This window comes from Varroa jacobsoni, unplaced genomic scaffold (assembly GCF_002532875.2).
Source record: "Varroa jacobsoni isolate VJ856 unplaced genomic scaffold, vjacob_1.0 scaffold_1207, whole genome shotgun sequence".
Taxonomy (NCBI): Eukaryota; Metazoa; Arthropoda; class Arachnida; order Mesostigmata; family Varroidae; genus Varroa; species Varroa jacobsoni.
Window position 1 is genome coordinate 227,346 of NW_019214109.1, and position 15,863 is coordinate 243,208.

Genomic DNA, 15,863 nt, shown 5'->3' on the forward strand with positions numbered 1-15,863 from the left:
CTGAACGGGTTCGTAAGGTCTAGCGCCAGCGCCAGACTCGATTAATGTTGAGGCTTACCTTTTGTTTGTCCAACGCGCTCCAGGAGACATCGGTCATGGTTTAATTTCAGTTGTTACCTCGCCCATCGAACTCAGAATGTTTTTAAAATACCGGCAAAACTACAACCAGCAGTGCATCATTGCTTACAGCGTCCAAAGTTACCAAGGTACATGTCATCAAGCGCACGAAATACCTAGAGCACTAACGGGCCATTCTCAAAAGGAAAGCCGATCGTTAGCCATGTCAAAGAAGTCAGTGGGACTAGCCAGAGTTCAGAATGCCAACGTTAAAGCTGCCGTGGAGCTAGCGCCGTGCCGGGCTGCCTTTTTCAACGAACGTCCTTCTTCCGGATCATTTCCTCCTTATTGGCGATATGTAACTTTTCTCGCTCTTCCACAAAGCAAATGCATTTTAAACTAACCAACATCGCAGCGGCACATCGGGAAAAATAGCATGTGTTATGAGTTTCTTCCGTACATGCTGACGTGTATACTAAACATGTTTCTGGATAATGTGAGTACCATACTTCCAGAAAGGCTATTCGACCGAAATGAGTCCCTATTCGTCAAAAATAAGCGAATTATAAGTAGTCCGCGACAGTATACCTACGGAGGGCTTGTAAACTTTAAAGCTGTTTTTAACTTCATCCTAATTAAGCCTTGCAAACGTGCTTAACTTGCTAGCTGTGACATTCCAGGAAAACAGGGTTACAATCCAGGATGGGTTATCGGAGCGGTGAGCGTTTTTTCAGGTTACAGCTGTGGTTTGGCGTGATAACTTGAGCGTTCTCCTTTTCTCGGCCTGGCTTAAGGATTTTCCTGACAAGACATAAGAAGCTAGAGATATGGTGAAAGTTCCCTTCTATGCAGACGATTTAGTTATTTACGGAAGCAATGGCTTTCATATTCCTAACCAGGTTATATTCTGCCGTCTCGAATTGGCTATCGAGACAACGCAATTCAGGAATGGCAGGTAGCAGAATTGCGATTCATAATACACTATGTTTCTTTAGCAGATTTATGACCATATTAATCGATTCTTGTTGCTAATCTCATCTAAAAGCCAAATTTTCTCCGACGACAATATAAAATAACCTTTATAGCTTCGTCTTCAATATTTAGTCCCCACTGATTATTCTTCTCAACCGCTTTGCGATTTTTCGATCCAAAAGTTGCGCCAGTTGCTGCGTGCAGGGTAAGCTTAATCTAAGCCGGAGAATTTCAAGCATTTGAAGCAAAAAACAGCCTTGTTGCTTAAACGAGCGTTGGGATTGCGACTGACAACCCGTAAGAGGCTTGTCTACTTTCTGGCAGTGACGCCACCATTCGCCGTGGATCTCCATCACCATCTTAACCCACCGGTAACCTTAGTACTCCAGCTTGACAACATGGGATGCCAAATCGAAAATTCTATGAAAAGGGAATTAGGTCGGAGAAATTCTAAAGGACTTGAATGGTCTAACAGATATGTAGTAACGCGCTATACAATGCACGGATTTAACAACTGCCTATGCATAATACAGAAGTTTCATAAATTTGATAAATCTTGTGTTTGTTCTAGCCCATAAGTTAAATGGCTAGTTAGCCTTACTCGGTAACTAAGCGAAGAACGACAGTAACATAGTATATAACATAATGGAATCATTGGTAAGTCTAAAATAACCCTGTTAGCCTTATTATTCGAGGAACCACCTCATGACATTTACCTTAGCCAAGCTCATTAAGTCCTCATATGTATGGCATATGAGAACTTCATGAGCATTCAAAAACTAAGCATATGAAGCTTAGTTTGCCAAGCTGTTATAAATGTATATATTTCAAGTATTCGTAATGTTACCTGACACAGGTGAATAAATAAGTTTGATTAATTTAATAATATATAAATTTAAGTATGTCGGAGCGAACGGTTCTTGAGCCAGTTTTTGCGCAAGAAGTTGCTGAATATTTGTTTTAAGTACCGTCAGACCTCATCAGCCTCAATCTTCAACACCTGCTACATTCTATCATTTCCATGTTACATTGAGCACATGGTTGCACTCTTAATGATAAAAATTTTCATATACATGTTTAATTTTTCTGCAAGTAAGGGTCATCCAAGTTCGTTACACCGTGGCCCTGCATAAAAACATTACTAATATGATTGATTGTGTATTTTCAAGATCTGTTAATGGCTATATTCCATTTTCAAGTCATATTTTAGTATATATCATCAAGTAACTCTATACATGACCTTGATACAAAGCGAGAACTGTTGAATACAGCGCGAAATGCAAATCTTGTGTGAAATTTACATAGTATAATCTATTTGTCTACCTACCTTCAACTTTGTATCAATTTTCGCAGTCCTACTGTCGCTGAAAATTCAGATATATTCAAATGCTAAATCTTTTATAATTTTAACAGTGAAGCTTGCGTAGAGCATCTTTTTATGATAATAATGTATAATGTGCTTGATTTCATTCGAGACGGCCGGATAAACGGTTCTCTCGAAATTGGTTTGAAGAAGTATATATCTCAACCGGAGTGAAAGCGTCGCAGTGCAGCGGCGGAGTGTGAAGGGAAGTATAACCGTTATTGAACGCAAAAGAATACTAAGGAAGAATGTTTCAACTAAATCGAACCTATTGCTAATACGCATATTGTGTTTTACAATCCAGAGAACACTTATGATTCCTATTTTATCAACATGCTGAACAATCTAAGAAATCACACCAATAATATATATTTTTAGAGGTTGAGTAGGTTTTACTGCCGATTACTTTATCAGAACAGGAAAATCAACTCCAATCGTATAACCAAATTTCACAAAATAGCAGAGTTTGGGATTTACTATTTTCTCCATTACATGCCATCAAGTTCATTAATATTGGTGTAACGGTAAGACAGTAGAATTATTATTACTTCTGTTCTAGTGTTGTGGATGTCAATCTAGCAAACACTGGGAGTAAGATCCTCAAAAGAGATTGCCTTTTAACAGTTATCATAACCTTGCTTGTATGTATCATATTTTCGATTATATTGCTATTATATATATATATATATATATATATATATATATATATGGCTCTCTACCTAATGTATTTAAAAATACTGCTGTCTTCCATTGCAGGATATAAAAAGTATAGTTGAAATATTGCTCCGGCCAAATTGCTGAAGGAGATTATTATATCGCATTATATATATACATTACTTAACTCTTTGCAATGAAATTTACGTATTAGATGAATATAATTATTAAGACTAAAATAGTAGGTATCTTATCCGAGAAAGCATACAAATCAGCATGGTAAAAACACAACAACTCTCTGAGATCATTTGCCGGGTCACCTCGATTTAGATCCTTCGCTTGCAGCGGACGACGCTGTATCTCTAGCAGACGAAACAGTGTTTTGTTGGTGGTGTTTCGCTGTTGGCAAACAAAGCCCCCATGGCGAGCGAGAGAGGAATGTCAATGTTCGAATCTTAGAAAAAGTGCGATGCTGTTTTTTGCAGGTTCTTTTAGAGAATACTTAAGTAAAAAAATAGTTCTATGAATTTCCCGTGTTATCCACATGGTACTGATTAAATAAATTATCGATCAGTGAAGCTGCATTATCAGCTGGGCCAACTTCAGACAAAATCACTGTGTATCGGCATTGGCAAACGATTTTGTCTAAGACAGCAAAACATTGTGCTCTGTGTATATATGTGTAAAGAGTTTCGCCGGCTTACGCTCAATATTTTTGCACTGTGTGACTTGCTACGATTTTTCCGGACTGTCTTTTGCACTCAAATAGCAAATGCGTGCAGTCTGAATTAGACTATACATGGAAGAATCGTTGGTGATCTCGTAAATTAAAAAAAACCGAACCTATTTAGATAAACAAAATCGTAGCTATCTCATAGAAGATACGGCGTTTGAATTCCCGTTTATTGAAAAAAAAGTGTAAAGTCGGCTTCGGATTTACTCCATTCAAATTAATTTAAAATTTAGTTCATCTTTCGACCGGAAGAACGTTTTTCGTGCTTAAAATTGGCATACCAAACGTAGAAATTTGGATTAATTATTATACTTGTCGGTATAATAATTAATAAAACAAAAAACTGACTAGAGAATTTTTCATAAATAAACATAGCCGCACACTCTATATTTTTCAAAATAGTGCTAAAATGCCTCGCATAGAAAAATAGAATTCGCCTACATCGCATATAAAAACCTACATCATGATTTAATTAGAAAATGAAAAGTTCTATAAAACGGGTCTCTCAGGACGAAACGATGTGAGAATAATATTGTTCAAAACAGTTAACTACGATCAATTGCCGAAACTAAACGAAGAAATTTTTTATGAAGACGGAACATTGTGAGAGGACGCAGCGTGAGGAGTGCACGCTGTTGGTATAGTCATAAAAAACAAAAAAAAACTTTGCACTCGACTAAATGTTGTGAGGTGATTCGTCAGTTTTGCCTGGTGAACGATGGATCCCAGTTTAGACCCGAAGCAGCAATACGGAGAGTTGAAGCGGAAGGTTCGTCAGCTTATTGCTGAGAACGAAATTTACAAACAGGAAATTGCCAAGGTTAGTTTTTAACAGAGCTCAATTTGTTCTATATTGACCTACGATATCTTATTTTGAAATACAAAGTTTCGAAATCGTTTATCGAAGCTCTGACGGCTCCACTAAGAGTGAACTAGGAGTTTCTAAGTAGTGTTTTTGTCAAGCGTATGGCATGCTTTATCCGTAAATCGGGTTACCTCAGTCATGCTATTTTTCCTTGTTATAGTGTATCCACATCCTTTGTATTAGCGAAGTTCGAACCGCATTGTTTATACATCTCTTAATTGCCGGTTAGGATTCCTTCACAGAGAGTTATATGCATAAAGGAAAGATATAATTCAGTTTGTACATAATACGTTGAATTTATATTAATGTATACATCCTTTATATACGGCCTGAAGGATGAAAGCCGTATGTGAAACATTTGTTCGCCCTCAAATTTAACCACTCACATTTATGCTTTTTAGTTCTTATATCCGTCGAAAAGTAGCTGACTTTCTCGCACATTGTTGCTTTTGGAACGCGGCAAATTTTTACAGTTGGACAGCTATATGATTGTTTACAATCTCATTGTGTTCAAATTATAGCATATACGGGTTTGTTCCTATGCTGATACCCCATCCGTAAAGCTCGGATATAAAGTCGACAATTGAGATCCATTGTAACATCGCGTTTTTCTTGCAATTTATTATTAACGATTATTATCTGTTACCTATAGTAGCAATGATAATTATAACATTTCATCATTACAGGTAAATGATCGCCTGCTCCGTGTGACTCGCGATAAGGCATTCCTTTTAGATCAACTTCTGCCATATGAAGAAGACGATTCATCTACTGAGAGTGAACTGTCTGATTCAGATCAAGATTCACACCTTCCAACCCCACAACCACAACCTAATACACCATCTGTACCACGTCGCACACAACTACCGCATATAGGAACAACAGGTCAGGAGAAAAATAATCGTAGTGGAACTTCAGTCGCCTCAGAAAAGCCCCCATCTGGTACCAAAAAGCCGCGACCTCCGAGGCCGCGAAAGCCTCGCAATCCACAGGGTGGCGGGCCCGGAGGAGAACAAGGTGGCCCCTGCAGTAGATTTGGTGGAGGGGGTGGCCCAGGTAAAAGCGGAAATGGCAAAGGAGGGAACAGTAGTGGTCATAATCTTGACGCTAGTACAGGGAACGGTGGTGCTGGCGGTGGGGGTTCGAAAAGACTTACAAGTAGTAGCAACGCTCAAGAAAACCATTACCTAGAAGGAAGTGGTGGAGGGTCAAGTGGGGGCTACCAGAAAGGTTCTGGAAGCCACAAGGATGCCAGTGGAGCGGTAACTCATGGGGCACCTGGGGATCGGTCCTTCCACTCTGTTAGTCCTGGGAGCGGGGGCCGAAAGTCTGGTGGTGGTGGAGGACAAAGAAAGAAAGCTCGATTAGAACAACAGGCTGCGGTAATAGCAGGGCAAGGTGCACAACCCGTTCAGGCTGGGAGACAACAACATGCCAAATCAGCCTCACGCCACAGAAGTAGTAATTCCTCCAACACCAATCAAACTTATCTTCATCAAGGCACAGGAGGTTATACACAAAGTAACACCTCCGCACGTCATGCTTCTTCCGGTCGTAAAAGTGGATCACATGCAGTCACAGTCGCTGCAGCTGCTGCTCTGGCAAGCAATGCCGGTTCTCCCATCGGAGTTGGACTTACGATATCTCGCGAAAGTGGAACAGGAACAGCTGTGTCAACAAATTCAAGTCTTGAGGCGAATCACAGCCGTAGTGGTCACCACGGTAACTCTTCTGGAGTAATACCTTCTCCGTCTGTGGCGGCAGCAACTCGTCCCAATAATCCCTTAACACCTGAAGAACTTGAAAGGCATCTAGCGGCCAAACAAGGGGCTCGAAAGATACAGTCACTACCGCCCCAGCCAGCATCATTGACACTTCCGGCTGAATTATTCAATGAGGATGCTTTCTTAGGTGACTTTGCAGCTGAACAAATTGTCTAGCGGGAGTGAGAAATTAATTAGAATAACTTAGGCGTATGTATTGTTTTCTTCAACATTTATCGCAGAAAAGTGTTCCTATCGAATCTTCAAGCAAAGTACCAATGATGAGTAGTTACACTAAGCGAACCTTTTGTGAACTGCGCTGCATCTGAAAAAGTTCACGTAATAGTATCAGTATAGAAAATGATTGTATTCACAGTCAATATTCTGTCAACATTTATTTTCAAAATTTAGCGTGGGCAGCTGTTGCAGTAAACCAGCCGGTCAAAACTGTACAGCTTTGCTTAACAAGCAGTCTACACCGTATATTTTATCGTTACAAGATCAGTATCTTATTTATCTTTTGTAATATTATGGATTTATCATGGAACGCGTGCTGTTTGGTAGTGATTCCGGTATTTCGCTGTTTGGTAGTGATTTTGGTATTTCACGTCATGTAATTAACTTTCTTCTCTCTGCCATAGATCTCCATTGTGTAGAAGTCGCTTGAGAGCGCAGATGCATCGATTCGCATCTGCGAAAATTTTCGATCTATTTTAAGCTCAATAAGAATTCAAGACGAAGTTTTGTAATGGCCCACGCCTGATACTATGTGCATGATAATAATATTAGGAAATTACTAATTGTAACAGTTAAATATTGCATTTAAGTAAATCCTCATTCGTTGAAGTATTCTCTCCCGTTTAATATAAACTGCCCAGCCGGACCACCTACTGTTTGACTGGGACTGTATAGCTAACCCTGTACATACATAGAGGTTGGGATATGTCCGAGAATTCAACTTAGTTGTTATAACTTTATTCATTTTGCTTTTTTACTACTACACCATTAATTATTAAAAGCGTTAATTAGTTTTAAAGTATTGATTAATGGTGAATAAAATGCAACTTATATCTTCTGAATTTAGAGTTCACAGCATCGTTTCTGTGTTTATTTGCTTCAATCCCCTAAGAAACTAAGCTGTCCACTGTCGGATGCATCCGAATTGAATCTACTAGTATTATGGCCAATAATATTATGATATGACCGAACAAAGCGTATCAAGTAGCAGCCAAAATATTTAATATCACGAAAACAATAACTAAGTACAGGTTAAATAAAAAAAAAAAGGATTTTTTTTATTTAGAAAAAGGTGTGCTAACAGCTTACACTGTGGTGTACGTGCGTCAACTGTAGGGTAGGGTTTTCTCCACACAGACACACACATTGATATTTCCATCACCCTGTATAATGCTTATGCTTATTAACTGTACACAGTTGTAAATAAGTGAGTGAGTAATTTTGTCTGACGAACCTGTCCGCTACACTGAAGTGTTTTCCTTAATAATAAATTTTCGAGTGCGCACTCGAATTTTTGAATGTGAATTAATTAACAACAATAAAACAGGCTGAATTGTAATTACGTGTAAATAAAATTATTTAATAGTGTGTTGCTTTTTTACTGGGTTCGTTGTGGAAGAGATTGGGAAGTAATCCAAAAACAAACGCAATATGTTCTTTACTTATTCGATGACTTCGAAATATAGACCTAGCCTTGGTGCTATCACGTTTGGTACTGGAGGTACTATAAGCAGCGCTTATTTAAATTTTTAAATTTATTTGTACTGTTCCTATTCCCATTTGTATTTTTCGTGGGACTTGTACGCCCTATAGCAGGGATTAACCAAGGAACCGTTATTTTGAATAGGAACTGCTGCAGTGGACCGAACTGCTTTGGTTCATATGTTTGAACTTGAACCAGAGTCCCGTGGGAACTCAGTACTGACGTGTTTGCTTACCAAACTTCAGGGCACGCAAGGTGGTCTGGATTCGAAACTAGACGTAGCCATGCTTCGTTTCGTGTTGCAAGCTACCCCTCTAAGGCAGTACCGGTGATACATTTATTTAGGCTTGAATCAGATGATCATAGTCTCTGTTCTAATGACCAATCCCGTTACAGCAACCTCGTTAATGTTTCGTTTGAAACACATCCCGAATCAATGTGTCTCTCCTATAATTGTGTATAGTGTCGTGGTAAGTTTTACTAGAGCGGACGCCTGCGGCAGCACGAATGCCCAACGTAACGGTCCTTAGAATAAAGTATACTAAGTTAACACACGCACGCAGCTTGTTAACAGACGTAAATTAGCGTTAACAAGGCAATCTGGTCCATAAATAAATTCGGGCTTCATGTTAGAGCAGAATATGATTCTGCAAAAAAAGTAGTATCATACATTTATCCGATTGATTTTGTCCTACCGGATCTTACTCGTCTACTTAGGCTGTATCCGCTGCCGTACATCTACTCGAGGTATCACCACAGAAAAATTTATTTTTCCTTACTTAGAAGGAGCCTACCTAGTCGAAAATCTGACTTTCTTGGAATACATATCATTCAAACTAGGTTTTTTTCATTTTTATGATGTGGCGTATGCATATAGAAGAATGGCCTATAATATCCTTCGGGCAGCGACAAACAGTTAGTGCCTGTATAAAGATAAAAAACGGAATTCCACAAAATAGGAAAGGCTGGCCTATACGCTATGGCTTGGTACGACGACTTCTTGCGTCTGGCGTCCTGCTGCACAACGAGGCTACACCTATGTAATGATGGACTTGGCGAATGGCGACTTTCGCTTAGGAGTCAAAAGCCTATTTTAGAATCTCGTCCTTGACTTGCCGAGATGTGAAGTCACTGAAGTGATTGGCTCATTAAGCACTACGACCAGTGGTGACAGCCCAGAGAAGGCAGAAGAACGTCAGACAGTTTACCTTCCCACATGACCGCCTCAGATAGCAACTTCTATTGCTCCGTGGTTTGTGATTGCCTAATCCACGGAAGAAAAGTTGTTAATTATAATCAACACGATTGACAGAAAAGAGAATCATCTAAACCAATGAAGCATTTGCCATATGAGAGATTTCGGAACTACAGTTTTTATGGAGGAAACATTTAACCTACGTAAAAAGACGTGAAAATAGTAAAAATAAGTGAATTCATCACTAAGGCGTTTAAATGGTGACATTATAATTAAGATTTATCGTGTCTAAACCCACTTTCTTTCCAGGCACTTATTGCATGAGCATTTATAAGCAAACAATGCCTATAGGAGACATATGAGCAGAAGACAACGGAGGTCCCCACGACATTTTTTCCATCGTATATCCCATTCTGCTAAGGCTATAACGTGTAGCATTAGAGAGGTAAATAATATACTGAAGCTTCGAACATTTTAAACTGGGAGTCAAAATTGAAACTCTATTTGAACTACATCAATGAAAACGATTTTAATTTTGAAAAAAACTAGAACGGTTGACTAGTGAAAGAAAAAAAATTATGGCAGTTACCGAAGACACGCGGTTCTTATTTCACTTTTAGTTTTTTTATTATAAGGATAACTGATTCCGATAGAGCTGTCGAAATCGTAATATGATTTTTCACCACAAGAGAGCACCAGGATTTTTGGTGCAATATGAGTTTGTTTTCCTTTGACTACGTCCGGAGCAGTAGCTTAGGGACGCGATCACAAAGTCGCTAAAATCTTTTTAATACCTAATATGTGGACAGCAGACGATACACTCATTGAGACTTCGATCTCATTAGAAGTCCTTTTAAATTACCCAGGTGTCCCGGAAAATGCAGTGAGAGAAAGTATCGGTCAATTTGAACCAATGTCTGTATCACAATAGTAACTATGTTATTCTGTGCATGCTACAAGTACAATGCTCCATAATCCGCGTACAGTTTGATTTATCTTCAGTAACTTTTTGTTAGCATAACGACGTCATTAATGCTTATTACATTATGAAAAAATCTATTGTAAATGTTGAGCCTTTATTCTGTTAGATTGCCGTTATCAATAGGAGTATTCCTAGTAGATACTAACTAATTCAATGCGAAGCTTACACCTTTTACGTAATCAGCGAAATCTGCCATACATGATACTTTCCCAAAACAATCATGAGGTAACAATGTTTGGAAAACATATCACAATAGACCTCGGTAGGTTAGGATATGATAATCAACTGCAATATTGCACCTAACAAAATTATTACCAGCGCATTAATAAGCGGCTTTTAATAATGCTGTTGCCTATTACAAACCGAATTTGTTGTCATATCTTTAGCCAGGTGAACTCCCTTCTGTCAGCTATCTTCAGTCAAAGTTCGGGCTTTTCATAGTATTTCTTCTTGATTTTACTAATCACAGTGAATAACTGCTGTGGTAATTGTTGTGTTGGATTTTGCTCCAATCGTTGAAGTACATCATCGATGTGATTGAGTTCAGGACATTCTTCAAGTATAGCTATGGCGTCGATACACATCGGTAGAATCCTGCGATTGTAGTCAAGATTGGCCAGACACTTTTTCGCCGGTGTACTGCCATTTTCAGCCATCTGCTCATATTCCGTTTCAATATATTTCATTACGCTACGTAGCGCATGAACTCGATGTCTGCTCGCCTCGGACCATTTTTCTGTAAAAAAGTCTGGCCGGGGACAGCTACGATGATCTCCCGAATACATTTTTTGGATTGGGCCAATGGAATGACAGACAAGAATCCGTGCTCTAAAAAGGCATTTGTGCAAAGGGTAACCAATTTTAGGTTTTTCCTGGGTAATTAATGGTCCCAGAGGTTAGTTGAGTGTACCTGTTATATTTGCAATAGTAAATCTCAAACAGGCTCAGTGTATGTATTTGGCTGTACGATTAGAAAAACGACACAAGATTAAACAATTATTTACTGAAGTACACACGATTGAGTAAGCAACAGCGCTTGTTATAAAATAGTAAAATTATTTCGGAATGTCGTAATGTTTGTAATATTTCTATAACCAGAGAGAAAAATAAGTTCAACGCAAAATTCGTTAGAGCTTTCCCTCATTTACACAACGACAATATAAATAAACACTCATAAACAAAATAAAAAATGTGCCTATTATCACAATTCACGTTCAGAGCTCCTACTATATAACTTGATACATCAATGGCAATTAGAACATATGTAAAACTCACTGAGGATCAAGTCAACTATTTCTATAGCGGAAAACCAAGCGTTGTGAGATCGTATCAACTAGGTGCATGCTGAATGACAGCTGGCAGGTTTTATAAAGATTCTCTTCGGCGCATTTCTTACGATAACGGATCGTATACGAACTCTCGGAAGCGCCAGTTACCACGTAAAATGAGTGACGTTCACTACACGTAACGCCAATCGTTTACGTTGAGTCTGTGTACATACGCAAGCCAAATTCTAAACTGAATTTTGTCATGCATGAATCCGTGGTGTATGTGCCTTTTAGTATTTTTGGCTGTAACAACGATTGACTGAGGAGATGAGAACAAAAAAGGCAATGGCTGTAGTTAATAGTGAACCAAAAAGACCCCTCGCTATTTCTAAAAACCATACGTTACTGATTATAAGGAATACTATCGAGCCTTCAGCATTCATCAGAAATGAACAAGTCAGATATTAGACATAATTTGAAATACTAGTTTTTTGGATCTAGTTTAAGTAGGTAAGATCATTGGACCAGGTAAATAATTTAGCATTTTTTTGAATATATATTGACCCATAAAAAACGTACCTTTTCTTTGCTTTATTTGCTATAAGTTTCCCTTGTCCCAAAAATTATATTTTCTACAACACACCGTAAGCAAATTTCGTTTAATTAAAGTGGCTACATTAAGTTAGATTACATAACTATGGTAGGGAATACTGTATTAGGTTACTGTATTTTCGGCATACGTGAAACGGGATTGCTAATTGATAAAAAATCAAAATATTTATTAAAAATTAAACTTGCCTCTGGATACAGTTCATTCTAACGTACATAGATGAATTGATGTACAGAATGTCAGAAAAAAATTTATACATAGCTTATATAATTATAACTAATGCTTTTTTTAACTTTTAATCAATACTCAAATCATACACTTCAACTGGTGCATTATTGAGTCGTTGGTATTCTGATGTAAAATTTATATATCTCACAAGAAAAAACCTATTGTTATTAGATCTGCAGAACAATCAAGATACCATGCAGAATCCCTTGGTCCAACCCATCTGTTTGAATGGCTCTTAGTAAGGTATGCCCTTATATTATTATGCTAGTATGGAGGAGCTCCTTTCTATTGGAAATAAAATTCATTTTCTTTACCAAATTGTGTAAGTAGAGGTGTAATCAAGATATTGGCACCAGTCATTGTACCATCAGAAATGAATATTCTAAATAATTCTTTGTTTTAAATGCCGCACCACACTGTTATTATGTAAATTTACATAGGGTTGTTGCGTAATACGTACAATTGTTCAATAAGATAATTATGTCAAATAATTGTGTCATTTAATTTGGTGCAGCCTCAAATAATCTTCTTTGAAAACTGGGCATTCTGTTCACATTTATCCAAGTATCACTCCCCACAAGAATTAAGCCTGCCTAATGCAGGCTAGATGTGAGACTCAACCGTGGCGATGGACCTCGTTTCGTAGAGACCACTGCCCGCTAAGCCTCAATTTTTCCTTTACCCCGTGTTAGCCCGGGTCTTTTCTTAATGGTACTACGAGCTTTTAGAAGGAAACGGTGGATGTTAGCGGATGAGTTGGCCGAGGTTATCATGTTTTGATTCACCACCACGTCAAACGGGCTGGGTCACTCATCCCATGAACCCAAACTAGTAGCATTGTCTTTTGCACCTATGAATGTAGCTAGTCTTATCCTTTCCAGTCTCATGTTCGCTGTGAGTATTTAATTGGTAAATGCATCGTCATTTCTGACGCACTCCCTCGATAAGCAAATGTGCCCTATAAATCTGTTGAGTTCATCGTACTCTGTGGACATGATGCTTACTGACATGTTCTTATCCCTCATATGTTTCAGTGCAGAGAATACTCATAGTGTGTGAAAGGCGTCGTCCTATGTTTCGTCCAAATAGAAAAAATAAATATCCAAAGAGGCTTTCCCTACTCACAGTAGATATGCCTTGAAGTGACCATATCCACTTAAGGACTCTGCCAAGACAAAAAAATTTGCCTCAGACTTTCTCTAGTTAAGTGTTAAGATGAACAATGGCATCTTTGAACTTAGTTCTTTGGTTGGTATAGCAGTCCATTCGTGTTGCCATTCTTTGACTAAATCTTCTTTCATATCTTCTATGCAGACGTTCTATTTCTTTTGTCTTTCCTTCGCTTTCAGATCTGATGGGATTGTTTTCGCTAGAATTAAAACCGTAATGGTGCTAACCGTCCTATAGACTTGAAATACTATTAACACAAAGGGTGAAGCACTTGTAATAGTCTTTTACGTAGATTTTTAGCAGCTGCGGTGATGGTCAGCATCAGGGCTCAACAATAGCAACATGCTCGTCGACCGTCACGAGGGATTTTCATTTTCCTTCATGCGGTACATAGTCTGTTAGAAATAATATTTCGCGCTATGTTTGATTTGCGCGTTATTTTAGGATAGCTTCATTTTACCTATAAACAGAGTAGCTTCGGACTTGACACGAGCCAGTTTCGAGCCTTTTTTTTTATCCATGTGAAGATCTCGTCCAAGGGCTGATTAATTCTACTTTCTGAATCGTAGGCCTCCGGGCAGTGACCATGGCTGCGAGATCACTCACTGCATAGGCAATCGGTCAACTCCTAGAGATCGACCTTGGATACACAGGATTCTATTGTAAACTAGAATCCTTGTGAGATCTGTATGATCATGGGGAAAGTAGTTCCGCTGTGTGTAACTGTTCTGCTGATCGCGTATGCTGAGTGGATCGATACGATGTGTTGTGATGACACCTTTTAATCCTGAAGGAATTTAAGAACTGTCATCTGGGGTAAACTGCTAAAAGCGTTATTGACAACTAAAAGAGCCGCTGAGAATAGACTTCTTGTTTGTGTCTTCCTTTCTCTGACTTGTTCAACTTAGACGTAAAATTCTATTAATAATAGACAAACCTGAATGGTATTTTCTGAAATCGTACTGGTTGTTAGAGAAGAGGCCGTTACTTTCTGAGTGTTTTGAAAGCTTTACGACTCCTTGTTTCTCTTAGAGGATGCGACCGAGCTGTGGGTAAGTAAGGGAACCTTAAAAAATTACCTCGTTTTTTCCTTCTTTTGGTAAATTTGCATGTTCTTTCTTGTTTTCGCTCGGACCTTTTTATACGGGCGTCCTCAGCAATTATTCTGAACTCTTTAGAGCGTTCTTTTTTGCTTTTGGGACTTGCTTCTTTAAAGTCTTCTCAGCTAAACTATAGCTATCAAAAATATCCTTAAGTGGCCTTGTGTATCCCATGGATCTGGCTCGTTGAATGTCTCTTCTAGGCTTATTACTGTCTTGTACTCGCAATGGCGACAGCCAGGAAGAGGGACAGAATCCAAACATCCTCCAATCTTTCAGGCTTACAAGACAAAGATAAATTCAATTTTGAAGCTTTATTAATTCAGGGTCTGCGGCAACACACATAATGACTAAACCGTAATGAATAAAAATGCACAACATGGATTTATTAGGTGCTCGCGCGGCGGAAAAGCCCAGATCAACCAGGTTCGCATAACCGAGGTTAAAAATAGGTTGCCTTATGTTAAACACTGCAACATAGTAGCAGTCAATATAACAGAGAGTACTTTCAATATCTACTATACTACACTCGTTAGTTATCATACAAATCGATGCGTCATACACCATAGTTCACTCAAAATCAATCGCAACTATTACAAACTATGGGTGAAGATTGTTCAGCTGGTTCCTTTTTTTGCCCTAACTATACCTTTCACATTGCACGGTATGGCATTACATACTCAGCAACATAAGTTTTATTTTTTAACTGTCATTTCTATGCTTTTCTGCAAAATTAAAGTATCAAGGTGACACCAGTAGAATCTTCGCGCAGTGAAATCGCATGCAACGCTTATCTTTTTTTTAATACGGTTATTGAGGCGTATTGTAAAGCCAAGAGTAAAACGAAAACTATTTATCTAAATAATTTGCCTAAAATTATTAGAAAAAATTAAAAGAAAAAGATAAACCTCACTTTGGCATTCGCTACCTGATCATTTCAAAGCTCAAAAACGTCTAGCATACCGGACAAAGCTTACTGCATCAATAAAACGTATTATCAAACAGCCGATGCACCTGACTTTTGGCGTCCAAGCAATATGAACACTTATATCACAGCTGCACATATGATAGGGTAACTAAATCTCATATCCTACGTTCCTTTCCGTTCATTGTACATCGATAAATTCTGCTACTCCCATCAAAACACTTCCAATAAGAAGTTTGTGGGCTGTTTGCAGGCCAG

General features: G+C 38.5%; 2 protein-coding genes and 1 long non-coding RNA gene across 3 annotated transcripts in view; 1 reads left to right on the forward strand and 2 right to left on the reverse strand.

Moving 5' to 3' along the window:
* The window catches only part of SmD1 (small ribonucleoprotein particle protein SmD1), a 37,764-nt gene that overhangs the window by 12,841 nt on the left and 9,060 nt on the right, over nt 1-15,863 (reverse strand). The gene's annotated exons all lie outside the window — the stretch shown is intronic.
* LOC111267660 (uncharacterized) lies at nt 3,451-8,002 on the forward strand. Its single transcript, XM_022846036.2, has 2 exons — nt 3,451-4,599; nt 5,331-8,002. The coding sequence occupies exons 1-2, from the start codon at nt 4,498-4,500 to the stop codon at nt 6,582-6,584; spliced, it is 1,356 nt and encodes a 451-aa protein (XP_022701771.1). The 5' UTR covers nt 3,451-4,497; the 3' UTR covers nt 6,585-8,002.
* On the reverse strand, nt 9,925-11,790 carry LOC111267666 (uncharacterized). The gene is made up of 2 exons (XR_002684771.2): nt 11,580-11,790; nt 9,925-11,132 (listed from the first exon to the last, which is right to left on the reverse strand). It is a non-coding gene; the product is annotated as an uncharacterized LOC111267666 (long non-coding RNA).